The sequence below is a fragment of the Schistocerca gregaria genome, chromosome X (genome assembly GCF_023897955.1).
Source record: "Schistocerca gregaria isolate iqSchGreg1 chromosome X, iqSchGreg1.2, whole genome shotgun sequence".
Taxonomy (NCBI): domain Eukaryota; kingdom Metazoa; phylum Arthropoda; class Insecta; order Orthoptera; family Acrididae; genus Schistocerca; species Schistocerca gregaria.
In genome coordinates, this window is record NC_064931.1 from 409898139 (window position 1) to 409922913 (window position 24775).

The 24775-nt window shown below is 45.9% G+C and overlaps 1 protein-coding gene across 2 annotated transcripts in view; it reads right to left on the bottom strand.

Moving 5' to 3' along the window:
- LOC126298782 (kelch-like protein 5) overlaps window positions 1–24775 on the bottom strand; it is a 269167-nt gene that overhangs the window by 100906 nt on the left and 143486 nt on the right. For both annotated transcript variants that reach the window (XM_049990242.1, XM_049990243.1), the window contains one exon: window positions 7215–7423. In XM_049990242.1, coding sequence (XP_049846199.1) covers window positions 7215–7423 — 209 coding nt within the window. The remainder of the gene's footprint in view (window positions 1–7214; window positions 7424–24775) is intronic.

Consider the following 24775-nt stretch of genomic DNA (forward strand, 5'->3'; position numbering starts at 1 on the left):
GTAAACTCTGTATTGGGCCACCATATTTTATCCTCAGTCATTTACCTAGACAGGGCACTATCTCATGAGCTATAATGAATCTTAGAATCCTGTTATTCTGAACTGTAAAGTAATTATTTTCCTTAAAAAATGTTAACAAACATTGTGCAGTTTGAAAGTATATAATTATTTATCAAGCATAAGTTTTGAAATACTCCATGTAGTTTTCATGAACAGACAGGTAAAGAATTCAGTTCAAAGATTCTTTTATTGAAATAATAGTATTTACAGTTTCATGTGTTACGTAGCTAACAGTGTTTCCCCATATTGTGTTGTGACAAAGTGTTCAGCCACGATCTGAATCTACCGATAAATTAGTTTCTGGGTCCCCATGGTAACTGCTGAGCCAAATTTAAATGTCAGAACAACAGCAACGAAGAATAAGCAACTGGGTACAATTATTCAAACAAAACTAGATCAATGTGCCCAATATTCCATTTTAGAAAAAATAATGTAAGATAGTGAATATTCCTTGAGAATGCAAATAACAACCAATACAAAAAATACAATTACTTCATAACTCTTTCAATAGCAGTAATAATCTGTAATTAAACTGACAAAACAACTTCTTGTCCATGTCAGTACTGCTCCACCATTAGTAATAATTCACTTATAATTATAATTATCTTCCTACTGTAATGTACAGGTAGTAAGTATTATCAAGAGCCAGTTGTTGCCTGAACACATTAATACTTCTCCTGTGTAGTTGAAGTCAATTCACTGGTACATTACTTTAGTATCAAGTAATGTCAATACACACAGTTAACTTTCTTTATGAATCACGTTAGTACTGAGTACAACTTGGTCTAATTAGGCTGGTGACCATTGCCTTTTATATAATTACAGTTTGCCTGATTACTAATAGAACCTTCGTTCAATTCCTGTTTATCTTGCTACTGATTTCTTTCAACAGAAACCTTTAGGGAAACAAAATTAGCCCTGTACCTTACCACCAGACACCATCATGATCACAAAATAAAATTCATTTCACTTGGTAACTTTATCGGCATGTGGCTATTTTAATAGCAGTCAATAGTATTATAAATTAGTATTTGAAGCTAACCGCTCAACAATTCTACTGCCATCAATGAATATATAGTAAAGGAACATGAAGATAGGAAAAGAAAAAAATTAGGGCTTGTACAGAGACAAATAAACAGTAGTTTCCTCTCACTACATTAGTGAGTGGAACAGGAAAAGAAATGACTAATAATGGTACAAAGTAACCTCCGACATGCAGCACCATGTGGAGTTCGTAGTACGTAGATGTAGAGTAACACTCCCCTCCCCCCCTGATTTTTGTGACATAGCATGGAGTAACTTTTTCCTCTTTCATCATAAGAAGAAACCACTGCATGGAAGTGATTTCCAGGATGACAACTAGATGATACTCAGGGTGGAATGTTTCCTGAACATCCAAGACGCGAACTTCAAACTTCAACAGCCAAGGTCTCCATCAAGCCAGCCATCGCTGGAAAAAGTGTGTCGTATTCGAGGGCAAATATACGTGGACTAACACATTCACAAACTTTCATGGTGACAGCTTCATTTTTCAGGGTGATAATTAAAACTATATGGTTACCACTCACATGGGTATTTAGATTGCAACTGTCATGCTTAAAGCTCAAATCACACTTCTCCAAACAAATTGCATTCAAAACTGAAATTTTCCCTGTGTCTTCAAATACATTCTATACGTTAGTTGTATTCCATGGGGGTCCACAAAACATTCCCTGTCTCCGAAGTTGTATCTGATCCTGCAAGAGTAGCTGTGTCCAGATCCCGCTCCAACTACTGCCAGGTCTGGGCGCTGACGAGTTCTCTCCATCTTGCTTGGTCCTCCCACCACTTTTCTTCCTCCGCTTCCTGCCAGGTCACACCTATCCTTTCCACAGATATTTCCACTCCCATTTTCCACCATGTTCTTGGGTGTCCTCTAGATCTTTTTCCATCCATCTTTAGTTCTTCCTTATGTTATAACCTTTAATCACAATAATTGCGTGGATATTCACTCTCTCAGAAGCAATAGCTGATCACATGATTACAACTCAGTCTCTCGTATTCGACTGCCGTGCCGTGACATGCGGCCGGTGCCGTTCGTAGCTAGGTGGCGCTCCCGCGCTCAGCCGATTTGCGGAGCGCCTCTATCGCCGTTTGTGCGTACTATCGTGGCGGCACTATTAAATGTCGTGGCACTATCACAACACTTTTCCCCCTTGAAAAAAAAAAACCTCACTTCCTTGGAGACATGGACAGCGCGGAGACATCCATGGCCTCTTGTGGGGCCCCGAGGAGATCCCGCGCAGAGACACGAGACTATGGTCGAAAATGTGCAGGACGGAAGCTCGTGCGTGGAACGTTCCTCCTGGATGAGATGATGGGTGAAAACTCCGGAGCAGCATCCATAGGTGTCATGGACCTGGGAGGGTGCTCCAGCGAGATGGGTCCCGGAGAAGGCGGCGTCGCGACTGAGGGCGGTTCCGGCATATTCTGAAGTGGCAGCGACGTCGGCTGCATCAACACGGACGGTAGATCGGCAGCAGCGACAGGACTGGCGTCTCGGGCTGGTGGAGGCGAAGGATGGGGTGGTGGCACCGGTGTGGCCACCACTCATGGGCGCATCTGGTCGTAATGGCGAACAACCGTGCCATCGACCGTACGGATTTCACAAATCCAGCGGCCGCGAAGAGCCTTGACCACCCCTGGAATCCATTTAGGGCGAGATCCATACCCTCGTGCCCACACGTCGGCGCCCACCGAGTATTTTCCCGCACTAGGGGACACAGTACAAGGCCTGACAGGGTGAAGCAGGTGCAGTAGAGTGCGCGGTTGGCGGCCATGCAAGAGTTCAGCAGGGCTGCGATCACCCAGAGGCGTGAAGCGATAAGAACTCAGAAATTGCAGCAGGGCTTCATGTGTGGAAAAATCACTAAGGAATTTTTTCAACTGGCATTTGGAAGTGCGGACAAGGCGCTCGACCTCCCCATTCGATTGCGGATGGAAGGGAGGTGCTGTAACATGATGAATCCCTTGTCCAGTACAAAAATCACGGAAGGCCTGCGGAGAGAACTGAGGGCCATTGTCCGTGACGATCGTGGATGGAAGACATCCAAGCGCAAAGATTTTGGACAAAGCCAGCGTCGTCGCTGCAGTGGTGGGTGACGGACATCTAACAACAAACGGAAACTTCGAGAAGGCGTCAATCAACAGTAGCCAATAAGTACCGAGGAAGGGGCCAGCAAAGTCGGCGTACACCCGTTCCCATGGCTGAGCTGGATCAGGCCACGGAGAGGGCATTGTACGAGGTGCCGCCAGTTGTTGAGCACACTGGCCACATGCAGCAACCATATGGGCGATGTCTGAATCAATACCGGGCCAATAAACGTGCCTGCGGGCCAGGGACTTAGTCCGAGAAATACCCCAATGGCCTTCGTGCAACAGTTTGAGAACATCTTTGCGAAGAGAGGCTGGCACCACGACCCGTGGAGATGCGCCATCAGTGGCCAGAAGAACAACACCATCATGAACAGACAGACGAAGGCGCAAGGCATGGTATTTGCGAAGGGGATCCGATGCCCAGCCCTTGGTCCTGTCTGGCCAACCTCGTTGAACAAAACCGATCACCCGACGCAGGACCGGGTCCCACGCAGTAGCCGACGCGACCTGCGAACCTGTAAGTGGAAAGACCTCGACTGCACGACGTTCTTCCTCATCAATGTGGAAACAGAGGAGTTCATCACGATCGAAATCAGGGTCGGGGCCCATCGGCAATCGCGACAATGCATCAGCATTGGCGTGCTGGGCCGTGGGGCGATAGTGAATCTCATAATGAAAACAAGTATAAGGCCCAACGTTGCAGGCGGTGAGCTGCCTTATCCGGAAGTGACGCCGATGGGCTGAACAGAGACCAGCGGTTTGTGGTCGGTGATGAGGTGAAACTTAGAACCATACAAAAAACGCTGAACTTTCATAAATGATAGCGAGCGCCTCCTTTTCGATTTGAGAGTAACGCCGTTGCGCCTCGTTGAGGGTCTTGGAAGCATAGGCGATGGGTCGTTCCGACCCATCCTCAAACCGATGGGCGAGAATAGCCCCTAAGCCATACTGTGACGCGTCAGTCGCCAGAACCTAGTGCTGACCCGGACGGAATGTGGCAAGACAAGGCGCCGACTGCAAATGAGCCTTCATGCGGACAAAAGCCTGCTCACACCCGTCGGACCAACAGAAGGGGACGTTTTTGCGTAACAGCTGATGCAGAGGATAAGCTACCGCCGCTGCGGATGGAATGAATTTGTGATAATAAGCAATCTTGCCTAGAAGCGCCTGAAGTTCTTTGACCGTAGACGGCCGGGGTAGAGCGTTAATGGCCGCAACGTGCTGAAGGAGAGGACGTATACCCTCACGGGACAAGTGGAAACCAAGATACTCAATGAAGGGTTGGAAGAACTGTGACTTGTCCACATTGCACCTCAACCCTGCCGAATGCAAAACCCGAAACAGTGAACGTAAATTACGAAGGTGCTCCTCAGTGAAGGCTCCCGTGACAACAATGTCATAAAGATAGTTGATGCAGCCGGGAACGGAAGCCGTGAGCTGTTCCAAAAACCGCTGAAAAATGGCCGGTGCGCTAGCGATGTCAAATGGTAATCGCTGGTACTGATACAACCCACAAGGAGTGTTGATAACGAGAAATTCCTTGGAAGTAGCGTCCAGCGGCAACTGATGGTACGCCTCCGATAAGTCAAGTTTGGAAAAGAACTGGCCCCCAGCGAGCTTGGTAAACAACTCCTCAGGACGGGGAAGAGAATAAGTGTCAATGCGGCTCTGAGCGTTGACGGTGACTTTAATGTCACCACACAATCGCAGACTCCCGTTTGGTTTAGAAACCACCACGATCGGCGATGCCCATTCGCTGGAGGTAACCGGAAGGAGAATCCCTGAAGCTGTTAACCTGTCTAGCTCAGCCTTGACAGGTGCACGCAACGCCACCGGAATAGGGCATGCCCGGAAAAACTTGGGGCGAGCCGTAGGTTTAAGAGTAATGTGGGCTTCAAAATCCGTGGCACAACCCAGACCAGCAGAGAACACGGACGAAAATTCGGAACACAATCTATCCAGCTGTTGATACGGAATATCCTCAGATATGAGGTGCACATCATCATCAATGGAGAACCCGAACAACTGGAAAGCATCATAACCGAACAGGTTTTCAGTGCCCGCATGATCCACCACATAAAACGTGAGGGCCCGAACAACAGACTTTTAGGCAGTGGAAGCATCAAACTGGCCCATGATAGGAATTTTCTGTTGATTATAAGTCCTCAGATTTCGCGTAACTGGAGACAAAGGAGGGGAGCCCAACGCCAAATTCGTGCGAGAATTAATGAGAGTTACTGTAGATCCAGTGTCCACTTGCATGCGGATGTCTTTATTCAGAACACGAACAGTAACAAACAACTTATTTGTTTGAGAAAGCACACAGTGAACATCCATGTCCGACGCCTCGTCCTCGTCGACAGGAACTTTATGGGACTGACACACAGAAGCAATGTGGCCTTTTTCCTACATGAATTACACGTGGCCCAACGTTTTGGACACGCTGCCCTGTCGTGCTGTACGAAACAACGGGGGCAAGAAGGAAGTGCGGAACGAACCGGCTTCTGTGGTTGCTGGTTTCGCTGCGAGCGTTGCGGCCCAACGCGACGTTGTTGACGCGAGTGAACCTCCGCCACATCGTCGTTCTCCTGTGAAACAGGCAAATTGCCCGTGTCGAGAGTTGACTGTACAGCGCCTACATCACTCACACCACGCGTCGATTTGCGCGCCAGCAGCGTGAGACACTTCAAAGGATTGAGCGATGCTTAGAACTTCCGACAACGACGGGTTTGGCAGTTTGAGGGCACGTTGCCGAACTTCTTTATCAGGAGCAAGCCGTAGAATAGCATCCCTAACCATTGAGTCAGCATAAGACTCGTGATGTGTGTCCGTGACAAACTGACATTTCCTACTCAGACCGTGTAGTTCCGCCGCCCAAGCCCGGTAAAATTGATGGGGCTGTTTACGACACCGGTAGAACGCCACGCGGGCGGCAACGACTTGAGTGTTTTTTCGATAATAGTCAGACAATAAGTCACATTTCTTGGAAGGACAGGGAGGCAGGTTCCCGCAGAGGGGCTAACTGAGATAGCAGCAGATAGACTCGAGGGGAAATCCCAAGATAGAAATAACGACTTACACATAGGAGCGTCGACAACGCCGAAAGCCAAGAAGTGTTGCCGAAAACGCTTCTCATAATCCTCCCAGTCTTCAGCGGCCTCGTCGTAAGGAGGGAATGGAGGCGGAGAAGAGGAAGACAGACGATGAGTAAGCGACGTCGACAACGCCTGAATCGCTGCCGTCAGCTGTGTTTGTTGTTCAATGAGCGCTTGCATAAGCTGTTCCATGTCTGCCCCATCACGAACACGCAAATCCACAACACAGTGAAAATATCCCGACCTCGTCGCCAAAAAGTGTTATAACCTTTAATCACAATAATTGCGTGGATATTCACTCTCTCTTAGAAACAATAGCTGATCACATGATTACAACTCCGTCTCTCGTATTCGACTGCCGTGCTGTGACATGCGGCCGGCGCCATTCGTAGCTAGGTGGCGCTCCCGCGCTCAGCCGCCGTTTGTGCGTACTGTCGTGGCGGCACTGTTAAATGTCGTGGCACTATCACAACACCATAATTTTGGGAAGTCTTTGCCCACACATCTTCTTAACATGCCAGTACCATCTTAACCTTTTTTTTCCAATTTCTTCTCTCATGCTTTGTTGTTTAAGGTCCTATCTAATCTCTAAATTCCTTACTCAGTCCATTCTTGCTTTTCACTTAAATGCTCTGAAAAATTTAATTTCCGCTGCTTGCAGTCTGCTCCAGTCCCTTTCTGTCATTGTCCATGTTTCTCCTCCATTGGTGACAATAGAAAGTAATAACTCTCTTGCTTTTTCTGAAATTTCTTTATCCCAAATAAAGTGTTCTATTGTTTTGTAGTCATACACTTTACTACTAAATAAAGACACCTTTCAACTCCTCAATTGTTCACAACATGCAAAGTACTACCTTCTTTAGGTCACCATAAAAAAGGGAAACATTTAAATTATCTTCTTCATTTATACTACATGTAAGTTACCTGCAACCAATGTTACATCGGTCAATTGCCCACTTTGAAAGTAGTTCTCCATACGGGCAAGACTTTTCTTTGCATGACTCTGTGAGGTAAATATCTCATCAGGTGTCGTGCTCCTTAAGCTAGGGCTGCTTCCTCCATACCAAAAATCATCATCAAGGCACCAAAAATTACCATCAAGGCTTTCACTGCTACTACTCTCAGTTCTGCTCCTGAAATCACAAACCAAATGCTAATTATGTATAGCTCATTTACAGGTACAATTTCACATCTAAAATTGATTCATTCTTTTAAAATTTAAAAACCCAACTATATGTATAGAGTTCATTAACCAATCTTTCTCTGATATGACCATGGCTAATAAAGCACTAAGATATTCAAGTTAAACATTAAGTTCAGAATTTTCAAAAGGGATGATTTCCTAAGATAGTATTACAGCTTTGCTGAAGATGAGGCAGCATCCACTCAATCAGTATGCTTGACCTTTTGTGGTACATACGATTAAGTATGATCTTGTAAGGGGAGGGGGGGGGGGGGGGAGCACTTAAGAATCTGCCACAAGTCAGCAGCTACTAGTGCAAATAGATACAAGTTCATTGTAGCTTAAACTGTTGATAACAGACAATTCTAACCATAAACATTTCTTAATCATGAAACACAGTACCCAAAACACATACATACTCACAAGCCTTCACAAACATTGGGACCTCAGGACATAATGCACCTACTAAGACCAATCTTTGGGCAACACGACAAATCCCGAAAGAAGCAATCTGTCAAATGTGTACACTCAAGAGTTAGGCAATCACAGATGAGATCTGTGAAAGCATAATTTTTCTCATTTGGCTAGGATGAAGAACTCATTGTTACTCATTAAACATCTGTTGAAAGATTGCTTTCAGACAAAGAAAAGGGTTTATGAGACATTATAACAAAGAGCTCGATTCCTTTCTATATTGAACTGGACTGTATAGGTCTATAAAGGTGACATACTTTAGAAATACATATATCCTTATGCCACTGCACAAGCTGAGGACTACACCCAACAAGAGCGAACAGCACATTTTCCATCTAAAGTCTCAAACAACATTTGGAATGTTACTGGGATATGCTTGTTGTTCACAATTACTCTTCTCAGAATTTTGCAATGTTAAGAACAGCTTCATAAAATCAATGGCATTCACTTATTGTAAACTTCTTGGCATCATCACTACCAATATTGTACATTTCATTTCATCAAGTGCCTTGTTGGTGCTTGGATAAGCACACTATTTATTGATAATACAAGCACTGTGCCAAACTGGCATTGGTTTTGTAAATTTCAAATGAGCACACTGGACAAAAAATTAGACTTAGGAGACATCAGCCTAATACAATGTAATGCCACCTCTAGCCTTAAAAAATCGACTCAATTCAGCAAGAAAGAAGTCCACAAGTTTCTTTGAGTATGCCATATCCAGATGAAGCCAACTGATGATTAGATCTTGTAGAGATACCAAACTTCAGGGATGCCGATTGCAATCTTTCGCCCATGATTCCAAATAGCCCCAAGCATTTCCTAGTGCATTAACACCAGGCAATTTAGCAGGCTACTTGTGGCATCATACAGTACATGGGTGTCTAAAAAAAAAGGAACATGTGTGTGCAATCCTGTGAAAATAGCTGTTGTCATCTCAGAAGACACTATTGTTCACAGCAGTCTCATCACTAAGTTCTGAAAGAAACAGCAATACTTTACCACCAAGAATTTTGAAATAAACATCTCAGTTCGTGTACAAAGTAACGAAACTGATGGGGACCAAGTCATAGCACAAAAACAGCCCCTAAACACCACAGAACTTCCTCAACCCTGACGTACGCTCCTCACTCGCTGTGGATTAACCGTATCATAGGGCAGTCAGTGCATCATCTGAGAGAGGGGGGGAGGGGTGGGGGGGGGGGGGAGAAAAAAAAGAAAAAAGTTAAAAATACAACCCATCAGACCACATTACAGGCCTCAAGTCAGCTACTACCCAGTTTCTGAGTTATTTGGCCCACTGAGGACATGTAGCTTTGTGCACAACTGTGAGCAGTAGCCTACATTAATGCTCAACTCCAAATATCTATTACTTGCACTAGCAATGTTTACCCAGGAACTGGTCAGGATGGATCTGCAATCACTAAGATCTGTATTTTCTGTTGGGTTTGAAACAAATTGTCATTAATAAGACGTGGCATTTGTCTTCGGTCCCCACTGGTTAGCATCTTTTTATGCCCACTGTTCATTTGCCATTCCTTGTTCGCTGAACAATGGACAGTCTGCATTGATACACTGACAAGTCAGGCAAGTTCATTCAGTGTGTGAAATGTGGCATATCCAAACATGGTAGCTCCATCCTGTCATTTTGTCACATCTCCATGCTGACTTATCTTACTGTGCCAATCCATTGAACTGGCTAGCACATATGCATCCCTTTACTGATGTGACTTACGTCACCAGTGGTGGGTCACCCATCCTTGTGACAGTAGTTCTACACCACCTGCAGAGCTTCTAACTGGCCAGTTCACTCTTAAGGGGATAACATTTTGTCCAGTCAGCTTATGTTCTCTAACTCTGAATAAAAATTCTTGTTTTGTAATAATCTTTTCAGGTATTACTTACACTTTCACACATATTCAGTGTTTTAGCTAAGTCCATCAGACTTGCAACAGTTTTCAGAAGTGCTATTTCTTTTTGAATTATGGAAACCGTTATGTATCTGGTGGTAATACAAAGCATAAAAACCTTACATGACAACAGCACAATAATTTTCGAAATAAATGGAGTGTTTTTACTTAAAATTACAATTATGGACTCATACTCAGAAGCCTACTAACCATCATGAAAAGTAGAAATTTTATTTTTGCTGGAAGAATTTTAGTACATATGGTAGTAATAGTAATAAATAAAGGAAAATGTTCAAAAAGTAAATGACTAGGAATTGATATTATTTGCTTTCATTAATTCTAAGAAAATGTAAAAAAATTGCAAAAGTAGTATCTAAACACGAAATTAAACCCTTTTCTCTGTCAAGTTCAGTAGTGAAATGGTGTGCAACAAGTGACAACAGTTTATAATATTCTTCTCGGGTATGCAGCCGGATCATAACGTCTTCATGACACAGTATTTCCGCGGTCCAACTGGCCGCCATCTTTAAGTGAGAGTGATGGTGCACGATCTCCGCAAGCGGTGGCCCCTATATAGGCCGCAGAAGACCCACAACGCGTGCGCGAGATGGTGCCGTAACTGCCCTCAGCGCAGTAGACATACGCCGCCGCCAGTGATGGAAACAGGCGAAATCGAGATATCGCTGTTAAAAATTAAATTTGTTTTATTCCGACAATCGAACCATAGACCGCTGTTTTTTTAATGTCAGATAACACCGGGTCCCAAGTCTTACTTAAAAGATAACCCTTGTCTCATTAATAAGATTGTCAGATAAACGAATATCTATGGATTCTTTTAAAACACAGTCCCAATAGCGAGATGCAGGGGCAACCATTTGTGTCTCGTCATATAGTATTCTGTGTCCCTCGGTGAGACTGTTCCGTCACTGCAGATTTCTCAGGTTGAAGCAGCCGTGTGTACCGCTGATGCTTAACACATCGGTCCTGAATGGTCCGGATTGTCTGACCAATATAAGCCTTTCCACAGTGGCAAGGGATGTTGTACACACCGGGCTTCCTCAAACCCAAGTCATCCTTAACAGAGCCAAGGAGCGCTCTAATCTTGGCTGGCGGACGAAAAATACTTTTGATGTGATATCTTTTCAGAATCCTTCATATCTTCGAGGAAATGCTCCCAGCAAAAGGCAGAAAAGCTACCGATTTGCAGGTACCTTCTTGTGGTTCAGGCGAAGGTCCAAAATGGAAAGCACGACGGATCTGTTTATCTGTATAGCCATTCTGCTTGAACACAATCTTAAGATGGTCCAATTCTTGTGTCAAGCTTTCTCCATCTGAAATGGCATAAGTTCTTCTCGCCAACGTCCGCAGGACCCCCGTACGCTGGAACGATGGATGACAGCTAGAAGCATGTAAGTAACGGTCCGTGTGAGTAGGCTTTCGATAAACACTGTGTCCCATCATCCTTTCTGTATACCAGAACATCCAGAAACTGAAGCTTTCCATCACTTTCCACCTCCATGGTAAATTTGATGCTAGGATGCAGGGAATTTAAATGATCTAGGAGGCGGTCAAGAACTTCTCTCCCATGAGGCCACACCATAAACGTATCGTCAACGTGCCTCCAAAAACAGGTTGGTTTTAAGGACGCCGTCTTCAGCGCCATGTCCTCAAAATCTTCCCTAAAAAGATTGGCGACTATTGGGGACAAAGGGCTCCCCATAGCCACTCCGTCAGTCTGTTCAAAATATTTGTCATTGAATAAAAAGTACGTCGACATTAAAAAACAACTGTCTGTGGTTCGATTGTCGGAATTAAAAAAATTTAATTTTTGACAGCGATCTCTCGATTTCGCCTGTTTCCATCACTGGCGGCGGGGTATGTCTACTGCGCCAGATGGCAGTTACGGCACCTTCTCGCGAACGCGTTGTGGGTCTTCTGCGGCCTATATAGGGGCCACCGCTTGCGCTGGAAAGTCGGCCTGAGCTGGCGAGGCGTGCGCATCGCTGCCGTTGCGCGCTACGCTAACTCGGCCGTTGAGAGCTCGTGAAGAGGTTTCTGTGCTGTGGGAGCCGCGCAGAGCAAATTGTCGTGCGTTGTTTTGACAACGCGTGCAGATTGTCGTGTTTTCGCGCCTCACAGCATGGGAAAGAAGGGTGCACAGAGGAAACCTGCCGCTACGAACGGTCCTTCGGTTGCGCAACTCACTAAGTCTGCCGACCATGCAAGGAACTCCCGAGAAGACGAGTCGCGGCCTGTCCCCCCTTTATACATCAAGTGTAAAGGTGGGTGGACAGCGCTGTTCGACACCATGACGAACTGCGCACGGAACGAAGTGGTCTACGAGTCTGTCGATACAGACTCGCTGATCTGCGTTCGAGCCGCAAACGTGGCCGACCACAGGGCGATCAAGGTCGCAGTGGCCGACCACATCGTCGACGCGCCGCCGGCGCGTGAGAAGGCACCTTCCGCAGGAAGGATGAAGACGACCAAGGCACTCCTCAGGGGGCTACCTTGGTGCTGTGACGAGGCAGCGGTCCGGGAAGGGCTGCTGCGAGCCGGGTTTGGTGGTGTAACCGCAAGGCTGCACAACCGGACCAACAAGAAGAGGGCGCCGCTCTATGCCGTTACCGTGCATACGGTCGACGGCGGGAGCGACATCTTCGACTTGCGGAAGCTGCTGGGCTTCCCGGTGACGTCAGAGGCTCTCCCGACCGCCATGGACCCCCTGCCCCAGTGCTTCAGGTGCCAAGGCGAGGGCCATGTTGCGAAGTATTGCCGCAACGCGGTGCGGTGCGTCAAGTGCTCAGGGGAGCACGACAGCCGCGCCTGCGACCGCGGCAGCAACGTTCTGCCGACCTGTGTCCGGTGTGGCGGCCCGCACGTCGCCAGCTGGCGCGGCTGTGCTGCTTTTGCAAGCCGCAGCCGTGTCGGGGGCGGCGAGGCGGCCGCGGCCGCACCGACACAGCGGAAGATGCGAAGACGACGTCAGAAACGGCGTAGGGCGCAGAACAGCCCGGCGCAGCAGAGGGACGACGCAGCAGCAGCTCCACCTGCCAGGAGCAGGGAAGACCGCTTGGAAACGGGCGGCCAGGACGCAGCCCGCGCTCCCGAGAAGATACGTGACCTCGAACTCGGCACCGCCGTGAAGGAGGCCACGGCAGCCCTCAGAGCCGTCATTGCGACAGAGAGGGCTGCCTTCGCAGCCGCCGTGGCTGCAGAGAAAGAAGAGGCCTTAAGGCAGCTGCGAGCAGTCTTCGCCCGAGGCCCCGGCGCAGTAGTACCTGCGAACACTCCTGCGACCTCGCAGAAGGACGTCCGCGCGCCTGAGCCAGCGGCTGCCCCAGCAGCACCGCAGGTGAAAGGTGCTAAGAAGAGAACCGCCGCTCCAGCTGAACCGGTGGCAACGCCGACCGCGACGGGAGCGGGTCCCCCAAGGGATCGAGAAGCCAAAAGGGCAGCCTTTATCGCCCAGGAGCGAGCGAACGGCAAAACTTCCTCGGACGCTGAACTGTCGCAGCTCTTCGAACAAACGGAGCTCATTGAAGCTACATTGCGAGAGGGCTGCGGCGTGCAGTAGAGGAGGACGCTGAACGGTAGCCGATCGCTGTCGTTCTGCACCAGCCTGATGAAGCTGCACCAAGTCACCGACGACAAGGCGCAGCAGAGGGCCTAACAGCAACGCATGCGTTGCCGCGCCGAACTCTTATGTTACAGGGAGGAAGCCACTGCAGCCGGCCCAGGGGACTACAAGCGAGCCCAGCCGCAGCACTCGGACTGACCCAGCTAACGGACACGCAGCACATAGGTAACGATGCACGATACCTCACGCTAACCGACCTCACCTTGCATGCTCTATCGCAGCTAGCAAGCCGCTACTGCCCTTACTACCCGTCCTACTGTCGCAGAGGTTTTTTTTCCCTTGGCTCTGGCCTTGGCACTTTTTTTCCCTCTGCCCTTACAACCGCTACCCTTCAATCGCTTTCGACCACTTCTATCTCCTGATGGACCATGTAAATGAGTAATCTTACCCAGACGCATGGACAACATCACAGCCTGCATCCTGTGACGGCTGATTCAAAACTAACATGCTTACGGAGGTGACAGTAGAACTTTTGGTTTGGTCACCACGTTGATGCGGGCGTGGAGGGGCCCCATCCTATATATGCTGGAAAGTCAGTTCCGGTGAGATCGTGCACCAGCACTCTCACCTGAAGATGGCGGCCAGTTGGACCGCGGAAATATTGTGTCATGAAGACGTTATGATCCGGCTGCATACCCGAGAAGAATATTATCAATTATTACGCTGGGAAAGCCTTCGTAGTGACAACAGTTTATGTTACTAATCATAACGTACAAGCACTACACAAACCATGACGATCTTTAAGAAAAACATTTGAACGCAATTTCAGGTAGCAATTAAAATGTCATTTGTGTACATACAATAGTATTGTCAAATTAAACCGTAATGGGAGTTTAAATTCATTTTATGAATTATGACAGTATTATTAAAAGCGCGGACGACACTTGTTACTATGCGAGTTCCTGCCTCACAACATAGTGAAGAAAGTGTCGAGACGTACAACGGGGGAAAAATATACCATATAGAAGTTCGATAGTGATGCGATTCTTTGAGCACAACAATTACGTCCGACAAATGCTAAATATTCTGTTTAGAATCCATGCATTCTAGCAGCTGACAAACCCGGTTTCTCTTTCCACATTCTCCGAGATATATATTTACAACAAAATTTACATTTCAATGTAGTTTGTTTCACTACAATTTGATGACACTATGCTAGTATCCTCCTTCATGATGAGCCAAAATTGTGTATATCACGTGTTCCCAAATTTTTTCTATGACGGAACATTTTGCGACTCCTGATACTTGTTCAATTTGAAGATTAATAAAATTTTAAAAAGGAAAAACTTGTTTTATTCGGTATACTTCAACTTTAGATCAGCACTAGTAACACAGAAATCATAATATTTTAAAGAGTATTTAGTATCGTCTGAACTCGAAAAAAGAAGTCATGTTATAACAGTCTTTCGCGAAGCACTTATTCAATTCTTGCGGAAAACCAGCGGAACACAGATTGGGAATCCCTGGTCTAGATCTTGCCGACTTAAAGCGTAGTTGACGACCTCGGTGCGGATATGGTATAACAGAAGACACGAAGGAAAAACGCGTTCCTTAAATATACACTCCTGGAAATTGAAATAAGAACACCGTGAATTCATTGTCCCAGAAAGGGGAAACTTTATTGACACATTCCTGGGGTCAGATACATCACATGATCACACTGACAGAACCACAGGCACATAGACACAGGCAATAGAGCATGCACAATGTCGGCACTAGTACAGTGTATATCCACCTTTCGCAGCAATGCAGGCTGCTATTCTCCCATGGAGACGATCGTAGAGATGCTGGATGTAGTCCTGTGGATCGGCTTGCCATGCCATTTCCACCTGGCGCCTCAGTTGGACCAGCGTTCGTGCTGGACGTGCAGACCGCGTGAGACGACGCTTCATCCAGTCCCAAACATGCTCAATGGGGGACAGATCCGGAGATCTTGCTGGCCAGGGTAGTTGACTTACACCTTCTAGAGCACGTTGGGTGGCACGGGATACAGGCGGTCGTGCATTGTCCTGTTGGAACAGCAAGTTCCCTTGCCGGTCTAGGAATGGTAGAACGATGGGTTCGATGACGGTTTGGATGTACCGTGCACTATTCAGTGTCCCCTCGACAATCACCAGAGGTGTACGGCCAGTGTAGGAGATCGCTCCCCACACCCTGATGCCGCGTGTTGGCCCTGTGTGCCTCGGTCGTATGCAGTCCTCATTGTGGCGCTCACCTGCACGGCGCCAAACACGCATACGACCATCATTGGCACCAAGGCAGAAGCGACTCTCATCGCTGAAGACGACACGTCTCCATTCGTCCCTCCATTCACGCCTGTCGCGACACCACTGGAGGCGGGCTGCACGATGTTGGGGCGTGAGCGTAAGACGGCCTAACGGTGTGCGGGACCGTAGCCCAGCTTCATGGAGACGGTTGCGAATGGTCCTCGCCGATACCCCAGCAGCAACAGTGTCCCTAATTTGCTGGGAAGTGGCGGTGCGGTCCCCTACGGCACTGCGTAGGATCCTACGGTCTTGGCGTGCATCCGTGCGTCGCTGCGGTCCGGTCACAGGTCGACGGGCACGTGCACCTTCCGCCGACCACTGGCGACAACATCGATGTACTGTGGAGACCTCACGCCCCACGTGTTGAGCAATTCGGTGGTATGTCCACCCGGCCTCCCGCATGCCCACTATACGCCCTCGCTCAAAGTCCGTCAACTGCACATGCAGTTCACGTCCACGCTGTCGCGGCATGCTACCAGTGTTAAAGACTGCGATGGAGCTCCGTATGCCCCGGCAAACTGGCTGACACTGACGGCGGCGGTGCACAAATGGTGCGCAGCTAGCGCCATTCGACGGCCAACACCGTGGTTCCTGGTGTGTCCGCTGTGCCGTGCGTGTGATCATTGCTTGTACAGCCCTCTCGCAGTGCCCAGAGCAAGTATTGTGGGTCTGACACACCGGTGTCAATGTGTTCTTTTTTCCATTTCCAGGAGTGTAGAAAGCACGCAAAATAAATTATAGTAACAATACTTGTTTACTCCTAGAAAATAGAATTAAGCGTTCAAATTTCCTATACAGGCAATAAATTATGTGGCTTTCAAGCCGTTGATGGCCAGCTGAATAGACCATGAACGGTGAGTTACCGTACGGTGTGGTAAATCCAAGAAGTTCCAGTGACAGGCAGAAAGTCTTCAACGACTGAAAAACTGTATTCGCCTTCCGAGTCATCGTCAGCGCGAGACGGTGATTCCGCGAGTTGTTCATTCCCCGCTCGACTTGCTGGTTCGTTCATCGCACGCGGTGGTCGCCGCAAGCGCAGTTAAGTGACGCTGTCGCACCACCAATGGCGTCCATACTGGGCGCCGGGCGCCGCAAGCTCCCAGAAGCCACTGCAAGCGTCCCAAGTACCCTATCTCCACACTCACAGCATCGCCACACGCACTGTCTTCTCTTCTACTATTCTCCATACACCCCACGCCTTTTACTTGAAACTGTAAAGATATCCCATGAAGTTCGAGACAGTTTCACGATACGGAAACCAAAAAACTTTTCAGAAACTGTAGTTATGCCGCATGTCAAGCCGTAGAAAACGAAATCATAATGACAGCTCTTCTCTATTTGCTGGTTGCAATCTTATGTCTTCGTGGGGGTAGCGATTTTTGTTTCTATTCAGACGATAAGAAAACGAAGTATCCATGCAACAAATTGAACATATTTGAAATCGGTGAAAGGAAAACACGCGAAAATGTAATCTAAAGAAAAAAACGAGGGAATAAATATTTCGGAAAACAATTGAATATTTCACATGAATAGGTACATAAGAAAGAGCTATTCGCCATGAATATGGTCCTGCCTTTATGGTCATGACCTATGGGCTTTTTAGACGTCTCAGTCTTCATGTATTTACCGCAATCTTTACTTATAAAAAAAAGTGTCCAAATTCAGTTCCCAGATCGCTTTCCTTTTTTTCTATATGGCCGGTGTCGGGCCAACTGCCCATTTTCGGGTCTATTACAAAAAAAAAATATTGTAATTGTAACTGGTTCGATTTACAAATGGTTTATAATTTAAATTTGGAAAGCTTCAAGATTCTTAAGAAATTAATTATAATACAAATTTGTGCAACATAGAACTTGTTACACTTTACTTGTTACACTTTACAGAGTAAACCTGTCGAATATGGAACTGAAAGTTAACTGTCAAAACTAGCCATACACCAGATTCAGTTATAAGAAGCAAGGAGGAAGTAGATAGGTTGAGGAGGGTAAAGGGCGCTGGGTTCAAAATGGCTGAGCACTATGGGACTCAACTGCTGTGGTCATCAGTCCCCTAGAACTTAGAACTACTTAAACCTAACTAACCTAAGGACATCACACACATCCATGCCCGAGGCAGGATTCGAACCTGCGACCGTAGCAGCAGCGCGGACCCAGACTGAAGTGCCTAGAACCGCTCGGCCGCAACGGCCGGCTAGTAGTTGATAAGAAGGCAGCTAGGACGAGGAGATATTTAGACAGTTGTACTTTGCGTATAACCAATAGATTTGACCAACTGTCAGAGTTTAGTGGAGAGGAGCCTCTTGCAGCGGTAGATGTAGGAAACATACAGTAGTCATCAGCAGTTAGGAAGCCTTCTAACAGGAGGAGGAAGATTCTGCTGCTAGACAGTTTGTATGACAGAGGTGTGGGCCAGCAGTTGCAGAAAGTGTTGAGACGTGAGTACCAGGTCACCAGCATTTGAAGCGTAGTGCAGGGCTGGCTCAGGTGACATAACATAGGAGAATTATGTACGAATTTTACGTAAGAGGTTCAGGTAGCAATTGTGGGTGGAGCTGGAAATAGTCTTGATAGGAACGGAGAGTAAGAGGTAAGTGGTGACCTGGTAAAGATAACTACTCAAACTGGAGGCACTAATGTGCACTTCGTGCAATTGTTTCAGCGTCACTGTCGGCCTCATCTTAATATTGCTGTTAGGCATTTTAACAAGGGGCTGGAGAAGGCGTTGATGGCAGAGGACATGGCTCGCATTGGAGTGGTGCCAAGCGAGTCTGTGAGTAGATCGGGTTGCACTAGGCATGGCCTACACCTCAATAGTAATGGGAAGGAGAGGATGGTAAAGCTTATAGGTGACAGTGTAGTGGGCGGTGGTGAGATTACTCATGGGAAAATTCCTGTAGCAGTCGGTGTTAGAGCTGCACCTTTTTTTTAGATTGAACTGGGGTGATAGGTGTCCCTGATAAAAGAAGTCCCTCTAACAAAGGAATCCACCTTCAAAGGAGGCCCGATATCCATGTAATGAAGGAATTAGCATATTTCATCAAAATATAAGATGTATTAGACATAAAGTTAGTGAACTGCTTATAGATGTTGACTGACATTATTGGTATATCGGAGCACCACATGAATAATTCGAAAAACCAGAAGCTTCTTCCTTTACCAGGATACAGGTTAACTGGCAGTTTTCCACGGAGTTCCTTGCGGGAGTGGCAATATATATTCCGTTTGAGTCCATAGACGTACCTCGACACTGCACTGAACAGGTACTTGAATGTTACGCAGGGGCAGTTGATTTTAGTGAAACTAAACTTCTAATTATTGTTGTTTATAGGTCTCCTAACTCTGACTTCAGAGCATTTCTCCTGAAGTTACAGAGAGCTCTTGATTCACTTTACAAGCAGTACTAAAATTAGTTATATATGTTAACTTCAATATTAATTTTCTATGTGGTTGTGCGAGAAAAAGGATGCTTGAAAATCCCCTAAATTCATATGATCTGACGCAAATTCTTTTTCCCAACCAGGGTGCAGTGGAACACCAGCACAGCCATAGACAAAATTTGTATTCATTCTTCATTACTAAGTGGGCATTCTGTTCGTAAAAGGGAGAATGATCCTTCAGACCATGATGCACAAATTTTAACACTGAAAGGTTTTTGTACTCAAACATCGGTTACATACGAGGGCTTTACGGAAAGTAAGGTCCGATCAGTCGCGAAATGAGAACCACAGTGAAAAATCAAGAATTTTTTTATTCGCAACAGTTAGCCACATCTTCCAGTTACCCTTCTAAATAGTCACCGCACCGACTTAAAAACATTTGTCGTGGCGTTGTACAAACTTTCCAATATCCTCGTCACAGAAAGCAGCTGTCTGTGCTTTCCGCATTTCGCTGTTTGTGCCAAAATGTTGTCTTCGTAGCCAGCGGTACATGTGAGCAGAGATGAACGGAGGGAGCCAATTAAGGGCTGTATTGTGGGTGACCGAACAGTTCCCATCGAAAATGCTGCAGGAGCGTCTTCATTGCCCCCTGCAGAATGCGGCTGAAAATTGGCTTTTAGAACGAAACACGACATGTATGTTTTGTGGGCTGCATAGCTTCAGGCGAAAACTGTCGCCAGATCCACATACTTGGCGGGAGACATCGTTATTTGCGACATATCTACATTATCACTTTGCGCTCTGAACTGAAAAGCGCGACTTGAAGCGAACGACAGGCACACTAAAGACACTGTCCAACACATCTGTGCAAAGTTCCATCGGATTTTCACAGTGGTTTCCATTTCGCGCCTAATCGGACCTTACTTTCTGAATACACCTGGGGCTGACCGGGTGGCTGACTAGTAGGATAAGGATATTATGCAACACTAAGGGGGAATTAATCCGTATGGTCAGTTGTGGGGGAATTGTAAAAATTTGCATGATTCACACAACCTACACCATAAACTTTATACATTATACGGACTCGCCATCTTGAAATGTATTTTTGAAGTTATAAACAAATCAAGGTTGATACATCAGCTTATCAATGCTCATCCCAGTGATGCCAATTTAAAGCCATGGAATTACCAAACTTGCCCTACTAACAGTTTTTTTCCCCCCGACCAATTTGTCTCTTTATTTAATTACCCTCGCTGAAGGCGCTTTTCAGCACTGTAGGTCTTGCACCAATCAGGTTTCTTTTAAAAATTTATAAAGCCGCAGAGGGCTAGTGTATTCCTAATTTTGGCAGTGAACTTTCAGTCCCATATTCGACAGGTTTCTCTGTAACTGTGCACGTTGTACATTACACAGATCTGTGTTATGACTGATTTCTTAAGAATCTCAAACTTAAATTATAAACCATTTCTAATTTGAACCAATTATAATTTCAAAATAATTTTGTGTAATAGATCTGCAGGTGGCCCAAAGCCAGTCATACAGAAATAAAGGTAAGCGATCTGGAAACACTATTTGGATACCCTTTTTTTTGTCAGTGCGTGTGTCTGGAGAGTGCCGATACTACCATTCCAGCAAAGAAAATTGTGGGTCCAAGTTAATCCATAGAATGTTGAATGGATATGTAACAAATGGGGTCTCAAGATTTGCTGCCAGTATACAAAATAGCTTAACTGGTGTGTGTGTGTGTGTGTGTGTGTGTGTGTGTGTGTGTGTGTGTGTGTGTGTATACAACAGAATATCAACAACTCTACCTCCACAGCGATCTGTGTGTGTTGACATTTGGAAGTAGTTTGTATATACCCTGGTTGGGATGGCAGTCTGGATCACATTTGAATGGTAAAGCAGCAGACTTCATCCTCCACTCCCCCCCCCCCCCCCCCCCAAAAAAAAGATAGCATTGATGCTGTTGCGGAAAAGAGCATAGTCCAAATTTGAAAGGGGGTGGGGCGGGGGCTAACGGTGCGATATCGTGGGGCGAGTCAATTGCGCAGTGGTTCACAACTTTTATCAAGAGCATCATACAAAGGGTCATTTTCCCAAAATGCGGGAGGGAGAGAGAACCTCGATACTCAGTTGCATTTCTTGGATCCACTTACCGAGGGAGAGGAGGGCAGTATCATCCACACATCATCTGGAAAATACTGCTGCTAAAAAGCATGCATTAATATCCAGAATATTGATTATATGCGTGTATATTGGTTTGCATGGTCGCTTCTGACTTGCAATTTAGTTTTGTAGTGTTCATCGTGAGTGTATGAATACATACCAAACATCTGAGGCTCACAAGCATTACAATTTCAAAGACATCTCATTCCCCATAACACTCAAATGTGAACCAAAATTTTAAGGGCAAACCTTCAATAACTCAATTCACATATACACCATGGATCCTGATAAACCAGTAGATGAAGACCACCACTAGCACAATGTGCAGAACAAAGTAGTCAGGCATAAGGCTGTTGGACCCCTCTAATTTTCAAAATTAGCCGATCAGCATCTCAGACACATAAATTTGTTGCTATTCTCTGGGGGCAAGTAGCAACCCTACATGTGGATCACAAGCGTGTCCCTCCTACTTTCAATTCAAATGTCTCAACTTGTTTACCGTGAGTGTGTATCTTGAAAGGAACCTCACTGACTGCTCAAGCCATGAACCAGTACGTGTCCAGATGTCTAGAGAGATAAAATTACCAGTGTTTAAGAACGCTCACAACCAGGAGCGATGCCCCTTTGTTGGATACACCGACACTGAGTGCCTCCTAGCATCTCTGGTGCGCTGTGAAGGTGACCGCTCCGCCTCCTATACTACCTTCACATAATATTTCAAGAAGAGAATGATACAAAACACAACTCCGACTATTTAAAAAAAACTCCTTTTCACATAAAAATATTAACTTTTGGAGTGGCCATGCCAGAGCCCAGATCTAAATCGTCGTAGAAGTTACGCAAATAAGGATCAGTTTTCGCTGCCTTATTGGACGAATAGTCAAAACTCCTGCATTACCTATTACACAAGCTTATGGATTCAATGCCAAATGGACGTGCGGCTGTGATTAAAGCTATGGGTATGCAACGAAATACTGATTTGTTCTTTGGATTCCAAAATAGTTTTGTTTTATTCTTACATATATAGACCTACAAATTACTTTTGCGCCAGAAGAACTGTTACATCTGTACTGATGTAAGACAATTTTGTTTAAACTAAATGTAGTTTTGTACTAAATGGATTACAATTAAACACTTTTCAACCATCCACTGGCAGTTTATTTCTATCACACTCTTATTTTATCTAACTGTAACTGATGATTTCTGCAGAATATCTGAGCGCTACTGTACATTGCTATCCTACTGATGGCATCTACAGATAGCGTGCAAAAAAAAAAAAAGTTGTTTTGAGATCCGTCCGTAAGAGATCATATGCGAAACACGAGTGATCTTGAGATCCGTCCGCAATGTATTAACAAGGTGCTCTTGTCACCGAAACTTTATTGACGCGTTTCCACCATGACTCATCAGAATATCAGAGAAAGATTTAATGTTACGATAGACATTACTTGACATGAAATATGATAACAGAAAAGTATTAACAGCAGGACGACTCTTGTTAATACAGTGCTTAGTTAAACAGCACAATGAATAGATGAGTGAAACAAGACGTCGAAACTTTGAAATCTTAGCGCAAACTGCGCGTCTATCGATCTAGTTCTTGAGCCACAGGGCCTATCATTTCCTTTGAAAAGTTCTCTCATGCCCAATTCATTGCAAGAAGCGATAAGTGACAAAAATAAAGAAGCCTCAATAGGTGCTTCTCATTTAGGGTGTTTCTTCCATCCGAGAAATGTGTTTACTATTATCGCCATTTTATAAAACTAAATTTCACCAATAATACACAGTTTGACCATAAATCTACAGAACTACTTCATTGATCAAAAACCATATCTGTAGCTTTTCACCACAGATAAATGTGCGCGCTATTAATTCAACTAATGAGGCAAAGCTTTAACACAATATACACTAATGGCCATTAAAATTGCTACACCAAGAAGAAATGGAGATGATAAACGGGTATTCATTGGACAAATATATTACACTAGAACTGACATGTGATTACATCTTCACGCAATTTGGGTGCACAGATCCTGAAAAATCAGTACCCAGGACAACCACCTCTGGCCGTAATAACGGCCTTGATACGCTTGGGCATTGAGTCAAACAGAGATTGGATGGCGTGTACAGGTACAGCTGCCCATACATCTTCAACACGATACCACAGTTCATCAAGAGTAGTGACTGGCGTATTGTGACGAGCCAGTTGCTCGGCCACCATTGACCAGACGTTTTCAATTGGTGAGAGATCCGGAGAATGTGCTTGTCAGGGCAGCAGTAGAACATATTCTGTATCCAGAAAGGCCCGTACAGGACCTGCAACATGCGGTCGTGCATTATCTTGCTGAAATGTAGGGTGTCGCAGGGATCGAATGAAGGGAAGAGCCACGGGTCGCAACACATCTGAAATGTAACGTCCACTGTTCAAAAGTGCCGTCAATGCGAACAAGAGGTGACCGAGACGTGTAACCAATGGCACCCCATACCATCACGCCGAGTGATACGCCAGTATGGCGATGACGAATGTGCGTTCACCGCGATGTCGCCAAACACGGATGCGACCATCATTATGTTGTAAACAGAACCTGGATTCATCCGAAAAAATGACGTTTTGCCATTCGAGCACCCAGGTTCGTCGTTGAGTACACCGTCGCAGGCGCTCCTGTCTCTAGATGCAGCGTCAAGGCTAACCGCAGCCATGGTCTCCGAGCTGATAGTCCATGCTCCTGCAAACGACGTCGAACTGTTCGTGCAAATGGTTGTTGTCTTGCAAACGTCCCCATCCGTTGACTCAGGGATCGAGACGTGGCTGCACAATACGTTACAGCCATACGGAAAAGATGCCAGTCATCTCGACTGCTATTGATACGACGCCGTTGGGATCCAGCACGACGTTCCATATTACCCTCCTGAACCCACCAACTCCATATTCTGCTAACAGTCATTGGATCTCGACTAATGCGAGCAGCAATGTCGCGATACAATAAACCGCAATCGCGATAGGTTACAATCCGACCTTTATCAAAAGTCGTAAACGTGATGGTACGCATTTCTTCTCTTTACACGAGGCATCACAACAACGTTTCACCAGGTACCGCCGGTCAACTGCTATTTGTGTATGAGAAATAGATTGGAAACTTTCCTCACGTCAGCAGGTTGTAGGTGTCGCCACCGGCGCGAACCTTGTGTGAAATGTCTGAAAAGCTAATCATTTGCATATCACAGCATCTTCTTCCTGTCAGTTAAATTTCGCGTCTGTAGAACGTCGTCTTCGTGGTGTAGCAATTTTAATGTCCAGTAGTGTAGGTTTCTGTCGAACAGCGTCTGTCTGCAGTTACAGCGTTTCTTTCGCCCCCAATTTATCTGCTAGGATAACTCCAATGAACGACATTTTGCCAACCGATTTTTGGAGTTAGTTACACGTCACAGAGATTACATTTATTCATATTAAATATAATAATTCCTGTAT